General features: G+C 42.7%; 1 protein-coding gene across 4 annotated transcripts in view; it reads left to right on the top strand.

Annotated features, from left to right (window-relative positions):
• Positions 1-10,958, top strand: part of KCNJ15 (potassium inwardly rectifying channel subfamily J member 15) — a 215,647-nt gene extending 204,689 nt beyond the window's left edge. For all 4 annotated transcript variants that reach the window (XM_078656850.1, XM_078656848.1, XM_078656849.1 and 1 more), the window contains exon 2: positions 7,392-10,958. In XM_078656850.1, coding sequence (XP_078512976.1) covers positions 7,411-8,538 — 1,128 coding nt within the window. In that variant the 5' untranslated portion in view covers positions 7,392-7,410 and the 3' untranslated portion in view covers positions 8,539-10,958. The remainder of the gene's footprint in view (positions 1-7,391) is intronic.
• The last annotated feature ends 17,001 nt before the right edge of the window (positions 10,959-27,959 follow it).

Here is a 27,959-nt window from a genome sequence, read left to right as displayed (position 1 = left end):
CACTCGGACCCTGAAGTATTGCTCAGAGAGAATTATGGCACGGCCTACTCCAAGCTAGAGGACGATGTTGAGGCCTGGAACAAACTCCCACTCACCCTTATGGGACGTATTGCCATTATGAAAATGGTAGTGTTGCCTAGATTCCTATTTCTGTTCAGCGCCATTCCGATGGTATTGTCTAGGGCCTTCTTCCAAAACATGACGCAATTAATGATAAAACTGGCATGGGCTGGCAAACAACCGAGAGTGCGTTGGACTCTTATGACCCTCCCATATAACATGGGAGGATTGGGCGCACCAGATTTGGAGCTGTACTACAGAGTGGCACAGGCCGCACATCTCCATACCTGGATACACGGGGACTCACTTATTCCACATATCCAAATGGAACGACTCTTTGCGGAACCGTGGCCACTTCCGGCTACAATCTGCCGACCGGTTGACAAGCATCCTATGAGAGATCTAGGGCTGGGGCAGCAAAAGGTTATATGCAACAAGGGACACGAGGAGGGGTGGCAGCCACATGCCAGCACCGAGGTCATACAAATAAGCGACGGAGACTAGTTGTTATCTTACTACGCAATGTATAACATATAATTATTATTGAATGCATTGAACAGTGCGCCGCCGGACCTCCGGGTTGTCGGCTAAACAGCTGTGTCACCCCACGAGAATAATTGTTTGGCACCTGTTTATCCGCTGCAGCCGGCCCCATGGGTTGTAGGTTAGGCAATGTGTAATGACTTTGTTACAATAAAACATTTAATAAAAAAAGCAAAAATAATAAATAATAAAACAAGCATTTACAATGCAATAGGTCTCGCATTATTAAAGTTTGAGCTATTGGCATTGTAAATGACAATGCCTTTTATTCATTTGCATCGATGCATTGTGTTTTTTTGTACATTTTTTTTGCATAATGGGACAAGAGTGGGCTGCTAGTTCCTGACCTTCGAAAGATGTGATCACCCGAGCAGACTCATGTGCACTTAGGCGTGGAGTCTGCTGGCTCCAATGGACAAGTCATACCGCGCACCCCTAGTGCATAAATGAAAACCGCCCTGAGGCAGAAATAAATATCAACATGCAGCTATATACAGGTTCAGGAATTGCAAATAACTTATTAAATTTGGCAGAAAAAAATTGAAAGAACAGAGTCGCAGGCATTTTGAAGCAAAAAGTAGCTCCCCCTGCAATACTCATTCACATGCTCTTATATGCCTTTGTGAATTGACCTCAAAACATCTAAAATGGGAAAAATTGTATATTCATATACGCTAAATGCAAATCGAAAGGAGTCTGTCCTCGTTGCACTTTTGACAGTAGGGAGTTGGACATTCTGGGATGGGTATAAGAGTATGTAAACGAGTACTGCTGAAAGACTAGTTTATGTATTTATAAATGTGTGTGTCAGTCTTAAAGCGCCCAAAAACAGCAAAAGAAGAAATCAAGAACAAACACGGACTACAGGGCAATGAAGGGGGAAAAAAGAGCGTGCACTCGAGTGCCCCTTCCCCACCCTTCTCAGAAGTGCAACAAGCTTGGGTGGAAAAGGGGAGAGACAACGCTCCCCTCCACTCTGCCAACAAGCTGTCTGACATTAATCACTGTCAAAGGTGCTTTTTCAGTGTGCCCTGAAACCTTCCAGAGAAGCAGATTTTGAACTTACAATGACAAATAAAACAAGCATTTACAATGCAACGGTTTCGCCTTGGCAAAAGTTAGAGATATTGGCATTGTAAATTACAACATTTTTATTTATGTGTTGGTTTTGAAAACAGATAAATAAATGACATTGTCATTTACATTGCCAATAGCTTAATCTCTCGCAAATGTGAGACCTATTGTACCCTACTGGACGAGCTCAGCAGACAGCAATTACTACCACACACACACACCCAGAGCCACAGACACCCAGAGCCACACACACACACAGCCAGCCACACACACCCAGAGCCAAACACACACACACACACACCCAGAGCCACACACACGCACACCCAAAGCCACACACACACACCCAAAGCCACACACACACCCCCAAAGCCACACACACACACACACACACACATCCAGAGCCACACACACACACCCAGAGCCACACACACACCCACACCCAGAGCCACACACACACACACACCCAGAGCCACACACACACACACACCCAGAGCCACACACACACACACCCAGAGCCACACACACCCAGAGACACACACACACACACACAGAGCCACACACACACACACACACACCCAGTGCCACACACACCAACCCAGAGCCACACACACCCACACACACCCACCCAGAGCCACACACACCCACCCAGAGCCACACACACCCACCCAGAGCCACACACACCCACCCAGGAGAGCAAGCACAGCGAGGGGGCAGGGAAGCAAGCACAGCGAGGGGGCAGGGAAGCAAGCACAGCGAGGGGGCAGGGAAGCAAGCACAGCGAGGGGGCAGGGAAGCAAACCAGGGGGCAGGGAAGCAAACCAGGGGGCAGGGAAGCAAGCAAGCACAGGCAGGTTGCAGGGGAGCAAGCACAGCCAGGGGCAGGGGAACCAGGGGGCGGGGAGCAAGCACAGCCAGGGGGCGGGGAAGCAAGCACAGCCAGGGGGCGATGAAGCAAGCACGGGCAGGGAAGCAAGCACAGCCAGGGGGCAGGGAATCAAGCACACTAGTCACTAGTAGGTTTCAAAAGAGATCCTGGGCTGCACAATTTTGAGATCAAGTATTTGTGCAACAGCTGGCCGGAGATCCCTACTGGAATACTGGGAGAGGGCATGAACCCTCTGCCTACTCAGAAACGCAGATAAGGAGCAAGATTACACTTTCAAGCAGGATGAAACAGAAAGCATGAGGATCAACGCATAACCAGTGCTGCTGCCACAGCCAGAGTTAAAAAAACGTAAAGAGTTTGTTAAATGTTACATTATTTTTCTAATTCGGTTCGGGATTTTTATTGTTTTGCATATTGACTTTATTACGGTTTTGTTACTAAATAAATAGTGTACACATTGCCCTAAATTATGCATGTCTGCTTTGTGCCACACCTACCAGGGGTCTAAGATCGGGTTAATTTAGTAAGTTTTTTGGCTTCACCCTGTGAAGGGATGTGCTTATTCTTTGAAATGGGCATCCACCCCAAATAATAATCCAAAGTATTTATTATTTAGCTTTGACAGCATTTCAGAAGAGGATCTAATGAGTCAAAGGGTGGTTAAGAATGCACCATTTGCAAGATTACATCCTGCAATGTCGCTAATTTCTCTGCCTGTGACATCACTCAATGGGAAGTCAGTGGGCCAAAAGTCATCTGATGTCACTTCCCTTGATGTTATCAAATATGCTAAAGTTAGTGAGAACTATGGGTTACCAAAACCATACACCACTGTCAGAGCTTGAAATGTAAAGGTGTAGGTACTCACTATCCCAGAGTACCTACCTATGTGCTGCTGGGAGAAGCAGGCACACTCCCTTTCAAATGAAATAAGTGAAGGTACTGAGTGCTTTCCCATTTTAAGAACTGACCCTGGGACAATTACAGAAATCCCCCTAAGCGCACAACCATACACAGGGATCCTTTTACGCAGGGATACCTCAAGCACGAGATCGCAGTTAGACAGGAGGTTCCGCACACTGTCTCAATCACAATGAGAGTTCTTACAAACACACAGTACCACAGCATGCGTGCAGCGTTTGAATATGCACGCATACATTACTCCACCCCGGACATACGTATCCACACAGGTTGAACGTGACACGATCTGAGCTAACAAGAAGGGGGGTTCAATCTATGCACACGCACTGCTTTTTTCCTCCACACAGCCCTTGTCTTACTTGCGCAAACACCTGGTCGGTCATCTCCTCGGGTTCCCCCATGCTCTCCTTTCTGCTCATTGAGGCTCTTGATTCAGCACAGGCTAGAGAAGGGTTTGTGCTTCCTGCTTTTGCTGCCCCTGCCGCTGTACAGTGAAACTTAACTGACATCAGAGCTAGCCAATCAGGAAGTCGAAATCACTTGCCGCTTGCCAGTGAACTTTGTTTCCTAGAGGGGCCGGCCAATCGCTAGCCAACAGCCACTTTTTCCTACATAGATCAATCTAACTTGTTATGCAAAATCAACAAATCAATTGCAGAAACCAGCCCACCACGTTAGAGTGACATGTACACTATACAATCAACGGGATAAACCTGCAGAAAGGCACGCAGTTATTGGCTGACCAGCATTTTGGTCATGTTATTTGCTCCTAGGGAGAGTGTTTTCTAATTTCGTTGTCAGTAAGCCTACAAGCCATCAAAGATGATAACAAGCACCTACGAGGACACAGGGGGCGGGAGAGGACACGGACGGCGGGAGGGGGCGGGAGAGGACACGGACGGCGGGAGGGGGCGGGAGAGGACACGGACGGCGGGAGGGGGCGGGAGTGGACACGGACGGCGGGAGGGGGCGGGAGAGGACACGGACGGCGGGAGGGGGCGGGAGAGGACACGGACGGCGGGAGGGGGCGGGAGTGGACACGGACAGCGGGAGGGGGCGGGAGAGGACACGGACGGCGGGAAACGTGCACAGGACAGCGAGGGGGGGGCGGAAAGGCACACGGAGGGGGCGGGAATGGACAGACTTTCAGTGAAAGGGGAGGGAACGGGAAAAAACGTAACTCCGCCCTGGGAAAAAATCTCGGGAACGCCCCCGAATCTGGTCCGGCCTTGACGGACAGAACTCTGTTCCAATGGCTAGCCTCCATTTATGGAGCTAGCCAATGGGACAGGGGGGCGTATTCCATTTTCCTTACTGAAATCAAGAGATTTCTCTGGAGGCGGAGCTAAGAGCTCCGCCCTCCAGCGAAACCTAATAAATGGCAAGGTGGCCTTCCAGGAAGGAGGCTGCAGCACACCAGTGGAATGGGAGCTTGGACCAAGAGAACCGGGGAAGGAAGAAAGAACAGGGAACTTGCTCTCCAGGTATGGCACACTGCCAAGAGCGTGCATCTTCGAAGCGCTGTAAATTAAAGGCGCCTTTGTTTGCCCAAGAGTAGCCTTCTGATTGACTCCTGAAGGATGAACGGGTCCGTAGGCCCGCTGTTAGCAGGCCCCAGTTACTCATGCATGACACGGGGCATACTTAGATTGCTGCTGCAAACTGGGGTGCAATATGCAGGGTACGGGCTCCGCCATCTTTTAGCTTGCATTCTATTTCTTACAGTGCTGGGAAAAGGGAAATACTTCAAGTATGTCAATAAAAACCTGAATGGATGCAGGACAGGATAAGTACTGGATCATGCATTGGAAATCTCGAAGCTCCTGTCTCAGGAGCAGGTGCTTTACCCACTAAGCTTACCTTTTCAAATTTGTTCAGCAACTCCTGCAAGCTGAAGTTCATGCCAATCATTATGACTCATCCATTGACAGCTACATCTTTCTTGTGGAGGTCCAGCAAGCAAGGCCCAGGCTCCTGCAGTAAAGCGCGCACCCCCAGTTAGAGGGGCCCCTTTAAAATCCGAGGCATCTCCCGGGCTCGCAGGTCCCACGTACCGCACGCCATCTTCAGGGGCGCGCAATTCAGCATGGCAGTGGCCCTCACTGCCGGCTTTTCCAAGGCGCTGCATGCGGAGGCCCGGCCGGCCGGTGTGCTCAGGATCACAGGCGCGCTCTCGGCGTAGGCCCCATGGTGCTGAACGGGCGCGGCAGGCCTTCTCGGCGGGGCCGGATCCCTTCTGCTCACCTCACTAATGACCTGCAGGCCCCAGCCCTTCTCTCCTGGCGCCCAAGGCCCAGCGTTTGGTCTCAATTACACACAGGAAGAAAAGTCTACTCGCTGGGGAGGGGCAAAGTGCCCCGGACGAGCTCAATTCACAGCAACTTTAGTCTGACAATAAAAAAAAAAAATTGTACCTGCTTCCGCTTGCAGTTTGCAGGCTGCGCGGGGCCGCCGCTCTCCGGCGGGGCTGTGCTGCTGCTGCAGTTGTCCTCGTGGTAGGCGCCCACGTGGGACGTGCTCGTGGTGCCTTGGCGGGGCTTGCTGGGCTTGCTTGTGTGCTTCCCAGAGAGACAGGAGATTGGGAACGCGCGTGCGCGGCCGGCTCCAATCGCTTTCCTGAGCGTGCGCGTGCCAGTCTCCTGTTTCCTGGGAAGCAGACCCGGCAACTATAGTATCGCGCCTGCGCGATGCGCATATGGCTTCGCCATATGCATCGCAGGCGCGAGACCTAAAAAAAGTGTCCTGGCGAAAATATGCATTTTCTTTTATCTCCGTGAAGTTAAGAAACCAGGCGTCTTTTAGAGAATCCCGCCCTCCTCCTTTTCATAATACTTAAAACACTGTTTTGTAAAAAGGAGCAATCCGCACATGTGGGCCACTTTATTAGGGTGCACCAGGCCTATTTTACATCCCAATCCTACCCTGGGTGTTGACTATCAGACTTTTGGTTTTGCCAATAATTTCTTTGTTTCATTATTGATTTGGTAAAATGTTATTCTTGGGGGAGCTGCCAGAACTAAGCCAATATAAAAGAAACTGCCTAAAAGCAAAAATATGTTGTTGGTCTCAAAAAGCACAAAGTACTATAGTAGTCTTTTGCATTACTGAAACTACTTTGGGTGCGGATGTGCTCCTTGTGAAAAGGCAGAATGCTGTCACTCACAGTCAAGTTATCCGATGGCTGAAGTGGACTTTGAATAGTTTGGGGCCCCCTAAATGGTCGAAGGTTACCCTGCACTGCAAGAGCTGCAGGGGCTGTGTTGCACTGCTGTAAGTCATCACAGATGCAAACAGTCTGATACAGAAAGAGTAAGTCAAATATTATTTCCAACAGTTAATTAGTCTGATCACAGATTGTAAATCAGTCAAATGGACAGACAATCATATAAACAGAAGCACCATGGGCCATATTATCAAGAAAGGGTGATACATTATCGCCGCTTTTATCGGCAGGAAACTGCCGCTAAAGCGGCGATAATGGGCTTGATAATATACCCTTGTGAATTCCCATAGAAGCCCAGGTTCTGATATTACCCTGGGCTTCTATGGGAATTCACAAGGGCATATTATCAAGCCCATTATCGCCGCTTTAGCGGCAGCTTCCTGCCGATAAAAGCAGCGATAATGTATCGCCCTTTCTTGATAATATGGCCCCTTATGTCTACCCAAAAGAAGGAGAAAAAAAGCAGACACTCAGAAACCTAGACCAAAAAGCCACAGGTTTATGCTATCAATAATTGTGTGAATTTATTCTTGTTAATTCTGTTGTTCATGAATTATGCAATCTATATTTGTATGAAGAAAACATAGAGCATATACTTATACATAATTCAGCAAATACATTCAGTTTACTTCATCAACAGATGACATTCACACCTTTTTAATTGTATATTTATTTCTCCTTTAGGTCTTTGCTGGGACTTGCAATGGAAGTTGCTGAAGTCAGTTTGTCAAATGCCCCCCTTATTTCGGAGAGTGTTAATGGGGACGTAAAGACTAACAAACTGCGGGTAATGTCTAAGAGTGGCCACAGCAATGTCAGGATGGACAAAATTGAGGGCGTCTTTTTTCTTTACCTCCAGGATTTATGGACCACTGTCATTGATATGAAATGGAGATACAAACTCACGCTGTTTGGTGCCACATTTGTGGTCACCTGGTTATTTTTTGGCATAATTTATTATACTATTGCATATTTTCATGGTGATGTAGAAAGGCCGTACCTACAAACCAATCATACGCCATGTGTGATGAATGTCAACTCCTTTACGGGTGCATTTCTCTTCTCTTTGGAGTCTCAGACAACTATAGGCTATGGTTTCCGCTTCATTACAGAGGAGTGCCCACATGCCATCTTCTTACTTGTTGTCCAGCTGGTCCTCACAACCCTCATTGAGATCTTCATCACAGGGACATTCCTAGCCAAAATAGCAAGACCTAAAAAACGAGCGGAGACGATCAAGTTTAGCCACAATGCAGTGATTACTAACCACGATGATAAACTGTGCCTTGTGATGCGAGTGGCAAATATGAGGAAGAGTTTGTTGATCCAATGCCATCTATATGGAAAACTTCTTTCCACATATGAGACGAAAGAGGGAGAAAAGATTCTGCTGAACCAAGCCAACGTCAGCTTCAAGGTAGACTCCTCTTCTGAAAGTCCCTTTTTGGTCTTGCCTTTAACATTTTACCATGTCTTGGATGACACGAGCCCACTGCGAGATCTTACGGCAGAAAACATTAAATCTAAAGACTTCGAGCTGGTAGTGGTCCTCAATGCAACTGTTGAGTCCACCAGTGCTGTTTGCCAGAGCAGAACTTCATACCTCCCAGATGAGATCAAGTGGGGACATGACTTTGAGCCAATAGTGTCCTTATCTAAAAGCGGAAAGTATGTTGCTGACTTCAAATATTTTGATAAAATCAGGGAATGCAGAAATTCACTTTCACATTACTCAAACAATGAAAAACAGAAATTAGAAGCAGAATACAGAAAAGAAGAACAACAGGCCAGAAAATTAAGGTCACTCTTCATGAGGCAGAGCAATGTCTGATACTGCACTAACATTTTTGAACACTGACGAAGAATTTTAACAGATGAGATAAACATTTTTTAATAACCACCATCCATGGTATAAGAACATTTTGCATCATCATTTACAGTACACAGCTTCTCAAAGGATGGACTTTTAATTTGATGTATCAAATTATTTTTTCTCAACTTTTTTAGATTCTTTTTATTTTGGTAAACCGTGTTTTTATTCTTGTAAAACTAATTTAAATTACTTTTTCTGGAATTGATGAAAATATGAGCAGGAAGAAGTAGAAATAGACATAGACAAAAGATAATTTTTTTTGCTCATCAAACGCTTACTTTTTGGGTACTGACATATGGACATGGTATTCCTGGGTCTTATAATTATTACCAACAATTATATCTATCAACTACAGCACAGGACAGGGATTATTTTATTTGGGTTGTGAAGTTATTGTTGTTCACAAATTGTTGGAAGTTTTTTTTCATAAATAGCAAATGTGGTTTGCCTGCTCAAATTTATGATTACAGTCTATTTTCTTTCCTGTGAAGTTAGAGGCACTTTCTCAATGAAATAGTTGTGACCTGAACACTGACAAGCATGTGGGCATTGCATTCCCATAAGATATACAATAGCAAATTAAAACCCAAGTTCCTCTAGTTAATAAAAGCCAACTGAACTTGTGATTTTAAATTGGAATCATTTGTAAACATATTTTAGTATTAGTTGCTATATGTCCATTTAGATAGTTCTCCAAAGATATAGTTTTAGGACGTAGCATTTGATTATGGTGCCCAAAAGAAAGTAAGAGCAATCTGTGTAAATCACAATCAAATCAAACACTAAGTGCCGCACATCTTGCTTCAATGGTATATCAACACTGTTGGACAAGCAGATGTATAGTTATTTATGAATCTATAAGGTCTATTCATGTGTTGCCTTCTTAAAATCAGTGGCGGCGCGCAGAGGGAGTGCTGCGAGGTGTGGGGTCAGAGCAGGGCAGGGGGGGAGTGGACTCGGACATACGACGGACAGGAGTAAAGTAAGTAATTAAATAAATAAAACAATTTACTTGCGCCCGCTGCATCGCCGAGTTGGTGATGCAGCGAGCACAAGGTAAATAGTTTTATTTATTTAATTACTTACTTTACTCCTGTTCGTTGTATGTCCCAGTCCACTACCACGCAGCCTGCCCCTCCCCCTCCCCGCCCCACTGCCCCGCAGCACTCCCTCTGTGAACCGCCACTGCTTAAAATCGGTTAGTCGGTCTAATGACAAATCACAAGCGAGGTTTGTTCTTGAATAGCACATATACTTTTCTCGTGTCTGCATCAGACATACATATGAGCAATTCATATTCTGCATTTATACACAACTCTTTCCATGATAGTGGTAAGCTCTCATGAGGACCTAATACAATTTTAAAATTCATGAGAACTCCAAAAGCGAATGGCATTTGAAGCAAAACAATTTTGGCTCACTACCTTCTTGTATGATAGCAGACCATTTGTTCATGATCTAAGCAGTAAATGCAATGCCTAATGCACTTCCACTTTTGACCAGCACTTTTGTGCATACATCACATTATGTTTTGAATGACTGAAACAGTCAACTATGTAGCAGCAATCATTTAAACTGGAGACATATCAGACATGCTCGGATGGACCTATTCCAATTTTGCTACTGAATGATACGAATAGTTTTCATTATAGGAATAAAAAAGTGAAAAATGGAAACATATATGTTTAAGGAAATAATAAAACATATTTTTTTAAGCTCTGAACCCATCGTTGTGATCCTTGTCCGGTAAAGGTGGCATATGTAAAAATATAGGTAAGAGAATGCAAGACAAGTAGGGAAAGAAAGGTATGATCAATATATCTAAATGATGTCTATATCTTCTGGAAGTGATTAGAGTTTATAAACTGTTTCATTCTGTTGTAGACTGTAGATGCTCCTCTATGCAGTAATGAATAATGAAAAATAAAACAACTCTGATGAATGAACAATGTAATATTTTTTAGTGTTGAGCAGGGAGAATGTCTGTATTCATGGAAAGGGCTGGATTCAATGCCTCAATGCTTTTAACCAACATCAGCACAGTGCATGCTTTATTTTCTGAAGGATATGCTTTGTTTTTTTAATGTTTTCATCCGTGTCTAGCATTTAAATCTGCAGGTGCTAAGGAAATCTTGAATGACCGATTATGATCAAGATCATTTTAACAATTGTCAAACCAGTGTATATTGATTCAGAAACTAACTGAAATAACATGTTATTGAACAAAAAGCTCAGAGGAGTCAGCTCCAGGACTACAGGGATAATTATAAACAGAATACAGTATTCCAACACCTCCCTTTGAGGACATGAGGGAATGAGCCAATGATGGAGACTGGAACTTTGATCGCTTTGTCCACAATAAATCTTTGCCAAATACATGACCGTGTAAAAGTTTTTTCTACAATTTTTCATCTATATTTCTATTTCTGCAAAATAATTTAACAAGTATTCTGAAATGTCATTTGCAGATATGTACCAAATCTAGGTAATATGTTCCCAGTGATCAGGTTTGTGTTTGGATCGAGGAATATGTACTTTTCTTAATTTTCACATGACATTTCTCCGTTTTGTTAAGGGAGACAGGAATTTCTTTTCTAGTGTTATCAAAAGAAGGACAACTGGCATAAGGCAAGTGTTTATCTTTTGTCCTCTTGATTATTTTTTGTAAATCCAATAGTGCTGTGATGAGTGGCAATTTATTGTCAGATATGTTATTGACCCCTCCATTAACGTATTCAATCCAAATAACAGACACACATGTCCACCACTGAAATTAACTTGTATTTCCCTATACTAATCCACCGCTAATCATTTTGGGTTCCAGAGTAGCATGCTGCTCGCTGAAAAGCCGCTTTGATGCCTCGTCAGGGATAGTAAGCGCTATATAAATACAATTACAATTTACAATATTCATGCCTAATAAATAACAAAACTTCGAATTACATACACTGCTATCTTAAAATATGTTAAACAAGGTTAAGTTTTCCCAATAGTATTGCTAGTACTGGTTCAAATTATGACTATGCTCCTGCTTGCGAAAGGTGACACAAGAACTGTCCTGTGGGCTATGGCAATGGGTAAGTCAGTATGAATATTGTATTAGTCTTGCTACAATTTAAATGGACATGTATATAGTGCCTTCAACATTTCCATGGAGTTAATAATGAAAGCAGCATAGAAGCTTAAATATTTTTATTATAGGGTACCACAATATATTGCAAAAGAATAATAATTATTGCAATTATTAGTAGACAACACAGGCAAAGAAGAAAGAAAATATTCCCAACATTGTAAAGGATTAGTCTGACAAAGCCGACATGTCATTATGTTGTACTGAAGAACTGCGAGTGCTTTCTTCCTGCGTTCTCTGCAGTTCAAGACCCTCAAGCATTAGGTAGCTTGTCCTTTTCAGACCGCATGATGATCTCCTTTTGTGAGGAGATGAGTAAAACATTGGGGGCCTCATTTATGAGGCCGTGCGTCACTTTTACGCCGCTGGTGCGTCACTTTTTGCGACGCACCAGCAGCGTGAAAAATGTGCCTTGTTGCACCCTATTTACAAAGTGACGCATCTAGGTAGATGCGTCACTTTGTAAACCCCTGCGCTAAATTATACCTACGCAAGGTATAATGTATGCAGGTGGGGTGTTCTGACGCAAGACAGGATCATAGAAGTGACACAGTGAAATCTATAAGATTTCACTGCGCCACTTCTAGGGCACAAATGTGTCAATTTCTTACCCCTGCCTCACAGCAGGCGTAAGACTGACGCAGGCCCTTTCACATGGGGCTTGCCCCATGTGAAAGGACACATTGCTGGAGTTGCGTCACTTTTGTGACACACTCCAGAAATGCATCACTTTTGCACCGTACAGATACGTCAGAAATACTGACGTATCTGTAATTCCTTACGCCATGATGCGTCATACTGTAAATATGATGCATCATTGGTCTCGCAAAGAGGGCGCAGTGAAAAGTGACGCATCGCTGTTTTCACGCAGCGATGCATCACTTTTCATAAATGAGGCCCCGGATTTTTATTATGGACGTCAATTCACCAAAATGCCTGGAGTAGCAGAAGTGACAGTACCTACCCATTGACTCCTTATGACATCACATAAAATTGCACCAGATAGCCCGCTGTCTTCCAAGGAAGTAATGTAGGGAGACATTTCCCCCTGATGACATATCAGGAACTACATCAGCAAACTCTACAATAACTACAAGAGAAATAAGTTAACATAACTGTTACATAATCAGCTACATACCTATTTTATTTACCAAGTACATTATAACTTGAGAGGTTGCATGATATGCTAGAGGCAAAATAATATCCTACTCACATAAAGCCGTTATTGGCCAAACAGGGTCCTATGCAGGGTCCTATGCAATTACAGGCCACACTTTGGAATCTAATTAAGTGCTTTGTGCTGCATAGGCCTGCTATTTGCTCTGATGCAAAGATAAAAGCTAAGGATGGATAGATAGATGATCTCAGCCCTCATCTTTCACCTTTCACCATCTCTGCCACTTTCACAACTCATGAGCTGTATTCTTCTCTCCTCCACAGATGATATCCTGTTATGTCCTTTTTTCATAGTTTCCTCGGCTCCCCCCTTCTTCTATCACACTTACCTGTAACTCTTTCTTACTTCACTCGCCCTGTACCTGCCTGAGTTCCAGTCCTGTTTCAATCACACCACTGTAATCCTGTTACAACCAACTTAATCCATTTTTCGATCACTTTAAAATGTATCTCATGTTCTCACAGTCTTGCCCCATGTTCCTTCCCACCACTACCTCTCTTTCATCTTTTTCAACACATCTACCAGTTGTTCTCATAATTCTGAATCTGGCAATATCACTCTTACCTCCATTTCGACTGTGTTGCTTTCCACCTTAACTTCTCTAATGTATTCCCTCTCTCTTGCCTATTTAGCCTCTTAACTCCAACTCTGTCATATTCTTCCCTATCAGTCCCTCCCTTACCTATATTTTCCCAGATTCCCTCCCACATTCACATCTCTTATCTCCGTTCACTATTCCCCTTTCTCTTGCAGATCCAGAAATGTATCAAATGAATTTGATCCAATCACTATTTCACCTTCTCACTTATCTTTGACTACTAATGATCTCTATCTCTCCAGAGTTTCTTTTAGTTTCAGTTCTATCCCTTTCACTCTCTAAACATCAGCGCACAATGTGAATTTGAAATTCACTCATATTTCTCTAGTACTCTCACTTCTATATCTGCCTGAGTTTCACCATGTCCTCACCTCTTTGTCAAATATTCTCTGACATCTAACTTCTAGATTTGAATTTTCCCTATGAATGGATGAATATTTGAATACCTCCCCTCTTACCTCCGTCTTTCACAGTTTTCGTCTCAGCTTCCTGTTTCTCCTTTCAAAAGACTTATTATTTTTGGCGTGATTCATCTGCCTCATCACTCTGTCACTCCCTTTCCCAATCCATCTCTTAACTCATCGCACTATGTCTTTGTTACCCGCTATTGCCATCTTGCACTGGATAACTACCTTCTTTTCATTAAAAAGCATGAAACCAATATTACAGAAGAGACAATGCTGACAAGTACAGATAATTGAGAAATGGTAGGATTTATATTCAATTGCAGATGCATTTAAAGCTATTTCTTGCATATTTGTGCTGGAATTGGCACTTCATTGAGACAAGATCGTCAATGAAGTGAAGAGTTTAAAATCGTCCCACCAAGGTCCCCCTATTTTCTTATGTTTTGCTTTGCATACCAGTCCATGCTTCTAAGGAGCAATCGCTGCTTTCCACTGTCTGGCAATATCCGTTTTGGAAAGAAGAGTGGACTGGAGTCCGTACACTACTTGAATCTGAGGCCCATAAATTCATTCTGGACTTTTCTAGAGACACTTTCTTATAGATCTTTTTAGCAGTATGAAAGTGTAAAGGGGAGAAAATCATTAATACACAATCAATTTAAACACTACTTATGAATACATAATAACCAAAGGACAAATTTAGAAAGGTTAGTGTGATTTATTACTAAGCCAAAACATAATTGGACATAAACACACCTGAACAGGAGGGGTATAGATACAAAAGAAACAGCATAAAGCCAAATCTAAGCACCCTATTCAGATGGTGCAACATGAATAAAACTATTAGTTTAAGAAAGAGGATACAGATGATTAGGAAGCAATAGTCCAAGTTCCGCTGCATCGAGGGTTGGTACTATCACTAGGATGACATCCCTATGTCAATGGGTAAACATTTCAAGTAAAGAGGAAAAAGGTGTCAATCGTGGAGTCTTCCTAAGAATTCTCTCCAGCGTCAAGATGGGCCAGGTGGCATAAAACCACCATCACAAAAGGAAAAGCTCATTCCGGGAAGCTCCCTCTTTAAAGGCAAGAAAGATGTGGGTACTTTCCCTAATTCCAGCAAAGAGTTATCCATAGGTAGTTTTCAAATGATGCACAGCTTTGCACGAATTCCATGATGGGTACAGTCATGAGCTTACTTTTCCACGGTGTTCTCCATGTACTTCTTTTACAATACCTTGTCCTTGATCCCCAGGCCTTCTCCAATGGGAAACCAGCACCCTCGAGTCATACGATTGTGACAGCTTCTCTCCTTGCCTAGCTGCTAAAACAAATACATTAATTTGCCTAAAGAATGCGTCTCCATCTGCAGTGCAAAACATGAGGAAAAACAGCTTCCACAGTGGACATGAAATTCTGAATATTATTTCTAAAGCAAGAGTTGTCAGGGGCTTGCATTTCAGACCTACTGCTTTGGTTAACATAAGAACACATCATATTAAGCATTACAAATTCACATAAACATTATTACATTTCAACCAATATATTTACCTAATTAGAGAAAGAATTGTTATTAAAAAGATTTAGTACATGAGTAATGTCAAGCGTCACAGCACAGTTTCTTCAAGTTAGCGTTTCTAATAGTTACATTCATTTTCCACATTAACTCTTTATATGAATTGTCAGTAAGCTAAAATACATCATGTAGAAACGTTAGCACTGTTCACAATTCTAACACTTTATGTTTACACAAACTATGATACACTGGTGCCCTCTACACATGATTATGATGCACCCCTACAAATGAATTGAGGCTTCCGCTCCATCAGTTCCCCCCTCCAATGACGTTGAGTTATCATAAAATCCTCAACGTACCCCTGCAGAATAGACTGATCTAAACAGATGTCGGTCAACCTTCTCTTTTTGAACTCCTACATTCACTTCAAATTTCCATGGTAATTGTCCAGCAATCTTTCCATCCTTCTTTCCCTTTCTCCTAAGGCGTACTCCAAATGCCTCTCCTTGTGCCATTCATATGCCTTCAGCATTCCAATCAAAACAATGATACAGATTATGAAAATCAGTATTGGTTTCAAGATGTATTCAAAGATTTTTCTTCTCAGGTTTGTAAACCATTTTCCAACTGCACCAAATCCTTTTCCAACCTTATCCAAAACTCCTTCTGCTGCCAACTCCTGTATTTCCTGATGTATTTTAGGGATATTACCAATATATCCCTTCAGATCTTTACTTCTATCAGGTATATAAGTACAACACTGTTGGACCTTCAGCATTCGACAGACTCAGCCCTCTTTTTCAAGTAAGACATCTAATGCAAGTCTGTTCTGCATCACCATCGCCCTTTTCGAAACCATCTCCCCATCAATGAGCAGCAAGGACTTAGCTGTGTTAACAGACAACTTATCCACTATAGTGGGCAGTCTTCTAATCTTGATGTCATTAAGCACTACTCTCAGGCTAGGAATTATTGCTCCAAAGATTTCTTGCACAACCTCTCCAGCACTCAATACTTGTTTTTTCAAGTCATTCACATTGTATATTTTCGGAAACACAACCACCAAGTAACATGTACCATACCATTTGCTCGGCAACCGAGCATACGCATTCTTTCCACACACAAAATATGCTCCTAGAACAATGCGGATTGACTCTTGCAACAATGTTTGGATCACTATGCGCTGAGGTGGTCATGAGGCTGACGAGGAGTTCTAAGCATGGGAAACCCCAGGAGGCCCGGTGGTTTCATTCCGATTGTTCTAGGGCCCACAAAGATTTAAAAAGGGCGCTTCATGTTATTCCCTGTAACAGAGATCCAGTTAAAGCAGCAAGGCACAAATATAAAACAATAATCGAGGGTAGAAGAGCAGAACTGAGAAGCCTAGCATGGGAAGATCTAGAGAGAGCACAAACATTTTGGGGGAAATTATAAATTGCCCGTTATTTACTGAAGAAGCTAGGCAGATGGATTCATTGATCCTGGCAGACGCTTGGGTAGCCCACTTTATTGGCATCTTTAACCCCCAAAATAAAAGGGTTGAAGAATACATAAGGGATTTACCTGTAGATTTATTTGCACCTACCCAACTCAATCTATCTATTACACTAACTGAGGTTGAAGAGGCGTTAGCCCAGGGGTCCCGTCTGAAAGTACCAGGTCCTGATAGGGTCCCCCTTGACCTATTAAAAAATAATCCAAACCTGTGGGCACTCCTGTTGACGAATGTATTTAAGACAGTAATTACTGGCCCAATACTCTGAATCCTGGAAGGAAGCACTAGTGGTCCCCGTTTTTAACAAGGGTATTAGAAGTGACCCGGGTTGTTACCGGCCAATTTCACTTATTGATGCCACAGCTAAGGTATTTGGTAGAGTTCTCCTCGCCCGTTTGGAGACCTGGGCAACAACCACAAGAGTGTTGTACAATACGCAACATGGTTTCAGTAGGGGACTTGGCACAACCAAGCAATGCCTTAATTTGTCCTTAATTTTCAACAAATACGTGAAGGCCAGGAAGTGCTTGATCCACCTGGCCTCACAGATTTGTCTAGTGCCTTTGACACTGTTAACCGGGAGAAACTATGGGATATGCTGGAAAGTTTGGGTGTGGAACAAGCACTGGTGTTGCTCATCTGTAGGCTACATTTTAATACTTCAGTCTCCATAAGATACGGCACTCAAGGGGAAAAACTCAGCAAATAGCTTCAACAGAGGGTGTCCGTCAAGGGTGCATCCTAGCCCCTTTTCTGTTTTTAATATATACAAATTGTCTGGCTGCTTCCCTATTAAGTAGGAAATTAGATTTTCCCCAAATTGGCAACAAATCTGTCCCTTTGCTATCTTATGCTGATGACACGGTGCTAATGGCCACAACAGTGAATTGCCTTCAGAAATCCCTGGATAATTTTATTGGTTTTATGTCTTATTGAATCATATATTATGGTATGCAGCCACTTTAAATAAAATGGCATGGAGTAAGATTGTAATCCAACTGTTAAAGAACATTCACCCTTGTACATATGTTGATGGTTATACATTTTTGCACTCACTGGCTACCTCTGACATTTGTATTGCTGTAGCCAATTATATAAAAGTATCTTTGGCCCTTAGGAAACGTTATGAGTAAGAATTCCCTGAGTTGTCTCACTGTAACTACTGTATTCAAAGAGTCGCACGTTCCTGGTACTTTATGAATTGTTTTTATCATATTGTTAAGAACTGTTAATATGCTGTGATAATGTTTTTGTAAATCCTAATGGTGTTATGAATTGATAGTAAATTGTTTTTATTGAATTTTAAGTAAATGCACTTTTGAAGGTGATGGATTTTAATCAACTTGGACATTTTGGAGGTCTATTCAGTTGCCACAAAGGCCACTAGAAAAGCACCTTAACTAAGGAATTGACATGGCTCAGTTTCCCTTCATGATATTTTTATGTGTGTGTTTGAATATTGTATGTTGGCATTTGAAGCCATCATGTTTGACCAAGCAAATACATTTTAGTGAAGTATGTAACGTTATTGTATGGTCATTTGTCCATGGCTGGAAATCGATGCTGCTGTTGTTGATGCCCTGAATGCCCTTTTTTTGTACTATTTTATGGCTGGTTAAGCCGAATAAAGATTTATTGATGATGATGAACTACATTTGCTTCAATTCCAGGAACTCTCAGCAAGATCTTGACACCCAGCACCGAGATCTTGAACCTCGTTCTCCCTGACATTTGCGACCAGATAAGTCCACTTAGGAGAGGAATACCTTTGACAAGGCACTTGGGCTCTTCTGGCACTTTCTGTGTTCTGCTCAGTTTCGTTCAGATCCGACTCTGAATGTTCACTTATTGTGGCAAGTTCTCTTTCGGATACGAGTCTCCGGTTCCTTCTCCACTGCCTTAAAGGCCAGACTTCTCCTGCGGACTCTTTTTTCTTTAACTGCACCTTACTTCTTGTTACCCCAGTCTCTTCTTCTGAGCCAGACTCTTTCACTCGCAATGATACCGTCTCCATCATAGTCTATGCTAGCGTCTTGTGTGGCTTGACCCCCCTCCGATCAACCTGGTGTGTGTCCAGCGTCTTCAGATACCTCTGCAGCTTGGCCTGTCCCTTCCCATGACCCTTCAGTCATGGCTGGAAATTCTTCTGGGAGAGAAGCTGTTTAATCAGAGGGACCTAGGCATCAACATGCGTGAGAGGCATTGATTCAATTTGGCACTCCGCCACACTTCACAGCAGTCATAGTCACTAGTATCTCTTGGTATGGACCATGCCAACAACAATCAAGACAGTTATTCATCATGTGTCTCTTGATGGGAAATGGCAGTGGTTCATTGATGTTGGTGCAGTCGCTGCTTCAACCTGATGAGACAAAAAATGCACCACTTTAGGGAATCATTTACAGTAGTCAAGGACCAAATCATCTGAAATGTTCACAAGCGCATTGACAGGCATGCCAGGCAATTTAATCGCTCTCTTCACAAGTGTTTTATGGTACTACAACTTCGCTCTCCTATCATGGATACTGTGCAGACTCATTAACATTCGTGGTAATGCATCAGGCTACATCCAGGATGTCGAAGTACACACTTTAGCCAACCTCAATTTCAGAGTACCACTGATCTGCTTCACCGATCTAGATGCCTTTGGCCTGTAGCTACAATTTCGTCTTTGATTCACTTTCAGAGCTGTGCACAGTAGCTTCATGACTTTATTATGGAAATGTGTGCCTCTATCCAACTCCAATGTAGTTGGAAATCCAAATCTAGAAATGAGATCTCTTAGCAATAGCTTAGCTACTGTGAGACTATCACATCTCCTAGTCAGGTAAGCCTTGACCCATCGAGAAAAGATGCACACAACAACCAGAATGTACCTCAAACCATTACACACAGGCATCTCATCAACATTAATTTGGATCTGATTAAAAGGACCTGATGACCTGCCAATATGGCTCAAGGCAGCAACAGTCCTCTTCCCAGCATTCATTTGTTGGCATCTAACACACTGATTACACACAGCTTCCACAATCATTCGAAACCTAAGATTAAACCAAGTCTGCCTGAACAATCTCACCATCGCATCCCTTCCATGAATTAGCCTTGCCATCAGGTAATACTTCCCAAAGGTCATCATTCCCCTTCTCACAGCCTGTTCTGATCCAGCCCGCTTGTTCCTCCTCTGTGACCCCATTTGAAAATGCCTCACTTCATCCCATACGTCAGCAGCTGCTAGCATCATGTTGAAATCAGTCTTCTCTGTACTCTCGCCAGTATAACAATTAAAGACACATGCATTAAAAGAACAGTAGCGTGCAACTTCATTCACATACCAGTTTCCAATAGTCACAAAATCATTCCCCTTTCCATGGGCTGCACACTTGATGACAGCCACTTTCCTTGGCAATTGTTAGGCTTCCAACAGTTTTCTCACATACTCCCCGTTTTTTATAGGAGAACCAGGTGCCATTAAGAACCCTCTCTGTGACCATAGCTGTTATTGAAATTGTGGACCACAGCAAAACAGTACTGGCTATCAGAATAGATTGTGACTCGTATTTGTTCAGAAACACAACATGCAATGATTTGGCCACTTGTGCAGAGTGCACTCCCTGTAAACAAGCAGCTTCCACCACTCCAGAGATGGTACAAACAGCAAACACTGCTCTCAGATTTCCTCCTTTGTCTCTTACGCATGAATGATCAACAAAAAGGACTTGATCGGGAACAGACAATGGCTCAAGTCTTGGTTTTGTACACAGTTCAGTGACATCCAGGCAGTCATGGTCTTCACATTCTTCTTCATCAGCTGTTGGAATGGGTAACCAGGTAGCAAGATTCAGGACTGAGCACCGCTTCACAGTGACATTCTCAGCAGCAATAAGCACCTGTTTATACGTTGTCAACCTGTTATTAGTCAAATGCTGTATCTTGGTTCTTGTCATCAAAAGCTCAACTGAGTGTGGCACATATACTGTAAGAGGATTGCCTATCACAATGCTTCCACATTGTTCAATACTGACACCTATTGCAGCAATGGATTTGAGACACCCGGGCAATGTGGAAGCTACAGGATTTAGAGTAGCTGAGAATTAGGCCACTGGTCTACGGGTACCTCCATGCATCTGTGTGAATACAGATAAAGCACAACCTTCCCTCTCATGGCAGAATAGCAAAAAGACTTTGTTGTAATCTGGCATTCCTATAGCCGGAGCGCGACACAGGCATTCTCTCAGCTCCAGAAAACCAAGTAAGCAGTTGTTATCCCATGACACTGGATCGCACACATCTTTATGGGTCAGCATCTGCAAAGGCTTCGCCATCAGGGAAAAGTTGGGAATCCACTGTTGACAATAGCCAGCCATTACCAAAAATACTTTGACCTCCTTTTGGGTACTAGGCGGATTCATTTTCATGATCACCTCCACTCTTTCCTGTGATACCTTCCTCTTTCCCTTTTCAATCTTCATTCAAACAGTACTAATGCTTATTTGGAGACACCTTGTGCCCATTGTCATCCCAATGATTCAGTAAGGCAAGGGTATCATCCCTGCAAACACCACACATCTCAGATGCAATGAGAAGGTCATCAATGTATTGGACTAGCACCGAGTTTCGAGGTAAAACCATGCTTTAAGGTTCTTTTTCAAGATCTGATTGAAAATGGATGGACTTTCAGTAAACCCTTGAGGGATACAACACCATTGTAAGATATGATTTTCCAGATGGAAAGCACACAACAATTGGCTTTCCTCATGCAATGGAATAGAAAAGAATGCCTGACAGAGGTCAATCACCGTGAAACATTTAGCCTCACAAAGAATCTGGAATAAGATCACGGACGGATTCGGTACTACAGGACAGCATGGAATCACTGTGCTATGAACCTTCCTAAGATCCTGAAAAATGCGATATTTCCTGCTAAGTATCTGCAATTCCATGAGAGGAGAGTTGCACAGGCTTCCCAAGATCTCCTTTAAGATGCCCTGCACAATCATAGACTCAACTATGGGTATAATTCATGCCACTGTTTCTGGGGTCAGATTTTACTGAGGCATTCTTGGAAATTCTGCATTTGGCTTGACCTGTATGTGTACTGGCTCGACTACTCAAATCAGGCCAATCTCTTCTGCTGAGAAGTACTACACCACTGGAGAGAAAGTGTCTCTCAGATCCAGTGGCACGTCTTCCACTGACAGTAAAGGAAACATAGCAGTGCAAAGTTTCTGATTTACCAATTTGAAGGCAATATCCTCCTCATTGGTTTGCAATTCAATTCCCTTTGGAGTACACTAGATGGTACTATTCAGTTTACACCACAGATCACACCTTAACACACCAGACTCAAATCACACACCACAAACTGATGGTGATCCTGGAAGGTTCCGATTTTCACCGGCACCTCTTCTGTCAAGCGGCTCATTATTTTCTTATTAGTGACTCCTACAACTTGGATACATTTTCCTGAGAGGGTCAGGTCTTTTGTCTCAATAGATAAATGGGTGAACCATTTTTCTGAAGTTTTTAATAGTAATGGGGACACGACAGAGGTGCAGGAAGCAATGTCAGAAGAGGGAAGAAACCTCCCCCTGAACATCACTAATGAGGAAGTCATCCAGGCAATTCATGCAAGCGCCGGCAGTCGGGCCACAGGGCCGGATGGTGTTCCAGTGGACGTGTTCAAATCTGGCCCTGCTTTATCGGGACCCATCCTAACTAGAGTGTTAATACAGCTGCCACAGATATAATCCAGAAGACATGGGGAGATTCTATTATTATACCAATATTCAAAAAGGGGAATAAAGAGGACCCTAAAAATTATTGTCCAATTGCGCTTTTAGATACTGCCATGAAAGGGACGAGAAGGGTCCTGTTGTTAAGATTGGAGGAATGGGCAATTGAATACTCTGTTTTAACCCCGGGGCAGTATGTGTTCAGAAAGCAAATAGGGACAATTGAGCAATGTACAAACTTGGAACTACTTATCAGCAAGTGTACCAGGGCAAAGGCAGGCTCTCTATATCTATGCTTTGCCGATTTAAGTAGTGCTTTTGATCTGGTGGACCATAATTTGCTCTGGTCAACTTTAATCTCGATGGGAGCGCCAAGAGCTATTATTGGGTTTCTCTCCCATCTGTATGAGAATTTATTTAGCCAAGTTCGCTCCGGTCCACAGGGGAAATGCACATCTAAATTTAAAGTGGGACGGGGGATATGGCAAGGATGCGTCCTTGCACCAATATTATTCTCCCTATTTATTGACAGGATAGATGATTATCTGCAGAAGATACAGTCTGATGCCCATATGGTGGCAGGCCGTGCGATACCTGGTTTATTATATGTTGACGATGCCGTAATTCTAGCAAGTACTCCGATAGGTCTTTAGAGATTGATGGACGCATTCTCAACCGTTATGATACAAAAGACAATGGTTATAAACAAATCCAAAACATACACTATGATTTGTGGGCCCAAACCAAAACCTCTTAAAACTTTTTTTATTGAAAAAAGCTCCATTAAGACTGTTAATTCCTTTTGCTATCTTGGTATTTCTTTCATGGATATTGGCTCTTGGACACAATGCATTTAAAATACCAGAGCAAAAATGAACAGGGCAACTCAGGGAATTGGTGGTCCTATACAAAGCTAAAGGAGTAAGCCTAGCCCTTTATGGGGCAGGGCTTTGGGGCGATGTAAAAATCAAGGACCTGCAAACACTTGAACATCTTTTGCTGAAACGTCTGTGATATCTGCCATCATCTGCTTCGAATACTATTGCCCATTATGAGGTGGGTCTTAAGTTTTTAGAAGAAATCCCATGGTTGTGACATATTACTTCTGACCTAGAAAATCTGTATAGAACATCCTTTTGGTCTGAAATACCAAAAACCTTGTCCTATACCAAGAAGGAGATCAGGGATACTTTTTTACAACATAGGTTGGACTTGAGACCTAAGGCTGAGAAAGATACAGCTGTTGTCACCCTGTATATATATCATACAGCTTAGATGCAAGTACTAGTAACTATTTGACATATGTGTTTATGCTCAGCACCACTTTGTGCTAATTAGATTGAGATGTGGCATAGTTCACCATCTCGTAGCCTTCCCTAAAACGAGGTCTCATCCGACGGAAGAGTTTTTATGCCCATACGATAATAAATGCAAACAGAGCACATTGCACTTTATGTTGTTTTGTAAATGTTATCAGAATTGTAGATGTTTCTATTTAAAGCCATTGGTTGTCACCCACAATATTAGGTCACTTAAAAAAAGTGCTATGAAACTTTGGTGACATTACGGGATCAAATACAAAACACATAAGGGATGCTAAGGGTCTGTGAAAAAATACACTCAACTGTAGTGTGACCACAATGAGGAGAAATCAGAGTAGTGTAACAGGAGAGAATAAAGTTAGAAAGATACCCATCAGCCCACCCATTGGCGGAGTCTCATCATATGGGTTTTTATTGAAAACTTGTATCTACTAGGTACCTCACTTGGCATGTGTTGAGGAATACTAGTATTCGATCCACCAGTAGGAGAGACAGCCAACAGGCTATGTTAGTGGGTTGAAGGGGAAAAAGGGGGTTGCAATGCTCAAAGATATGTGATAGTGAAAAAGTGATAGTTATGATTGCCTGTTATGGTGCCAAAAGGTAAGACTTTATTAAGAAGGGTCAACATAACGGCAAGATTAAAAGCAGAGTGATGATAGTGTGTTAAACAAATACTACTATCAGTTGTGGAAACTTGATGGTCAACATGTTTCAGCCTAACCGGCTTTCTTCAGGACCTTAAAGTATAACACTACTGCAACAGTGAAAAAATTAGATAAATCAAATCAAGACCTACCAGTAGTGGATTGCTATATGGTAGTCTTGGATCATGGTGAAAAACTCTCCTGGAACACAAAACAACAAATACAACCAAACAAAGTAGTGGTTTAGAAACAACAAAACATATCTATATATTTGTATATCAACACGCAACAGTTTTGTTGGGGAAACTCACCTATAGTTTATAAGGAGATTGCCTCACCTCGCCTGGCGCTCGCTCAGGTCAAAGAGGCCCCGCTCTAAAAAGATGGGGATGGAAAATAAGATCTCATATGTACATGTTTGTAAATGCAGATCATTGGTGTAAAAAACCTTTCATTTGTGCCATTCATTTAAATGTAACATCTGGAAACGAATAAACCAAGGATGAGGCGACTTTGAACAGACTATGCAGTTAGGGTCTCTGGGTGTTATATGAGAAACCCAAAATGAGTGCTGTCTAAGTTTGTCAATATTTAGTCAGGAATGAAAACTAATACAGGGAATGACAAAAACACTCTGTATTGGTGTTTGCAAAAAAGCATTTTAAACAAAGCTAAATGACAACAATCTGTCATTGATCTAGAAAAGAGTGTATCGAAGGCACCCACACGAAGTGCACATCAAATGCTCTTTACAACAGTAAAAGTCACTAAAGAAACCACACAGCAGGCTTAGTTTAAGTTGGCCATATAGAAATCCAAAGCAGACCTCCCAAAAAGTATTATATAAAATAATAATATGCCCCAAAAGCAGGCCCTTACCTATCCGTCGGTACCTCTGGCTATCGTCTGAGCCGAGAGGAAGGTGACGGACGTGGCGGCCTGTTCGCGTTAAATTGGAGACATGCGGACCACAATGGGAACAGCGCAGCAGTCGTTCGAGCCCCTCCTTCTGACTGCTCATAGGTTCGTTAGCTAGAACCGGAAACCGGAAATGCCCCGGAGACCGGAAGTAAATCGAAATGTGGACTGGTTATTTAAAGGCCCGCATGTATTAAATTAGAAGCATGCGGACCGGCGAGGAAAACGCATCACACAACTGGAAGCCCCTCCTTCTAACTATTTAGTGGTTAATATAGTAACCCGGAAACCGGAGGTGAAAGAAATGAAATGAAATGACGTGCGTTCGAGCCACAGAGATTGTCAATAAACGCCACTTGCGTGTTTGGTCGGTTTTTTGTGTGGCACAAAAACCGGAATTGTTGGAAGCCGGAGATGAATAAAGTAAAGTAACGCACACCCAGGACTGGAGGGTAATAACTCATTGTAAATAAAACAAAACTCTTGCGTAATTGGTCACTTTTTTATGTGTTTATATAGTGAGCCTAAAATACAGAGAAAAAAAGGAAATCAATCCTTTATTTTGTTGATGATCCTAGTTGGACCTACGTGTTTGATTAATTATAATGGTGCCTCTTATTGATGATAACCACGGAGGTGATGTGGAGGTATAAACTTGGAAATATTATTGATGGTAACCTTATTTCCATGGAGGTGGTGTGGAGATTCAAACTTGGAAATCCCTGCAATATTCTAGGTAGTTGAAAATAAATGACCTGTTAAAAGTGACAAAATAAGTTACAGCAGAAGCAGTGCTGGACAACCAAATGATCAGTTTTTCGGGGAGGATATATCAATACACAGTTTCTTTCCTGACCAAACTGCGGTATAAGAAGTGGCTTCTATGTACAGTTGAACTGACATATGACCAAAAGGTTTTGAAATCAGTAGAAAGGAGATGTTAGTAAAATGCTCGGACGTTCTACTAATGATCAAGTTAAATACCAGATCTTCACAACTGGGTCCAAGGAATCTTGTCGTTCAGACCCATAGTGTCACATCTCAATTTAAAAATCCATTTCTGTTCTTTAATGAACAGGTATCAGGAAGTGTCACTCACATGTTGAGGAATGAATGGCTACTTCAGGACCAGCCACTCCATGTCATCAGGGGAATGTTTCATCAAAAGAAAATGGTTAGTCAGTCGTGTGGCCTGTTTGTTACGCCTGATGGTGCTTTTATGTTCTTGTATTCTGAGTTTAATTTTTCTGGACGTCATGCCCACATAGCGAAGGGAGCAGGGGCATGTGATCAGATATTTCACCCTCTCACTGTTGCAGTTGGTGTGTCGTTTTAACACCCAAGGGCGTGATGTTCCAATGTCGACTGTGAGGGTTTTTTTGGTTTGGGGACATACTGAACAATTGCCACACGGGTGGTGTCCTTGGACAGGCGAGAGATTCCATAATGTTGTGATGGATTCTTGTGGAGCAACTCGAGGTCTGGTATGTACCAAGTCATCTCTAAGATTTGAACTCCTCTCGAAGGAAAAAAGAGGGGGTGGAATCTTATCGCCGGCTGTGTTAAGAATACGCCAATTCCTTCGTATGATTTTTTGTACCAAAGTGGAAACCGTGCTGAAAGTAGTGACGAAGGTTAATTTCTCCAAGGGAGGTTTGACAACAGGGGGGGCTAATAAAGCCTCTCGATGGTTGTTGGATGCCCTCTTACATGATTTTCTAACCAAAGTCCCCGGGTACAGTCGTTGTTTCAATTTAGAAGCTAGATCTTTCGATTGGGCCTCAAAATCAGTTTTTTCTGAGCAATTTTTTCGAATTCGGATAAATTGTTCGAAGGGTAAATTTTCCCTTAAGGAGCGTGGGTGGTTGCTGTCAAAACGAAGCAAGGAATTCCTTGACATCGGCTTGCGATACAGCTTACTTGTAAGATGTCCATCCCCATCCATCCCCTTCCCCAAGTCAGGATCCCCTGACTTGTTACCGTGTCGCCCTGTTCATCCTGAAAGCAATCCATTTGAGGAAACAATTAAATATTGCAGAATGGAACTGATATGATTCTATCACATCCATAGCTGATTCTTTGATATGTAACAAAAATGTTATGTTTCCTTTTCTTTGACGTCCTGATATGAGATTGTGTATGGTCATAACTCAAGAAATGGAATTTTAATAACTCTTATCTTATCTGTTTTCATATATTTTAAATGTAATATGATTGTACTTTTGTGACTACCTTTTGATAGTCGAATAAAGATATCGAAATGAGAGGGTCAGGTATGGGGTGACTGCAGATTGCGCAGTAAAACTGGTAGCACCCGTGTCAATCAAGAATGTAATGGGATGACCATCCACGCCTGCTTCTACTTAGGGTCCATTGTGGTCTACCTCTAAGTGTACAGTCTTCCTCCCCTCTCAGGCACCATCATAAGGATGGGTCT

Source organism: Lissotriton helveticus, chromosome 8, assembly GCF_964261635.1.
Source record: "Lissotriton helveticus chromosome 8, aLisHel1.1, whole genome shotgun sequence".
Lineage (NCBI taxonomy): Eukaryota > Metazoa > Chordata > Amphibia > Caudata > Salamandridae > Lissotriton > Lissotriton helveticus.
Note: the sequence above shows the minus strand (reverse complement) of the source record. Positions and strands in the feature narration are given on the sequence as shown.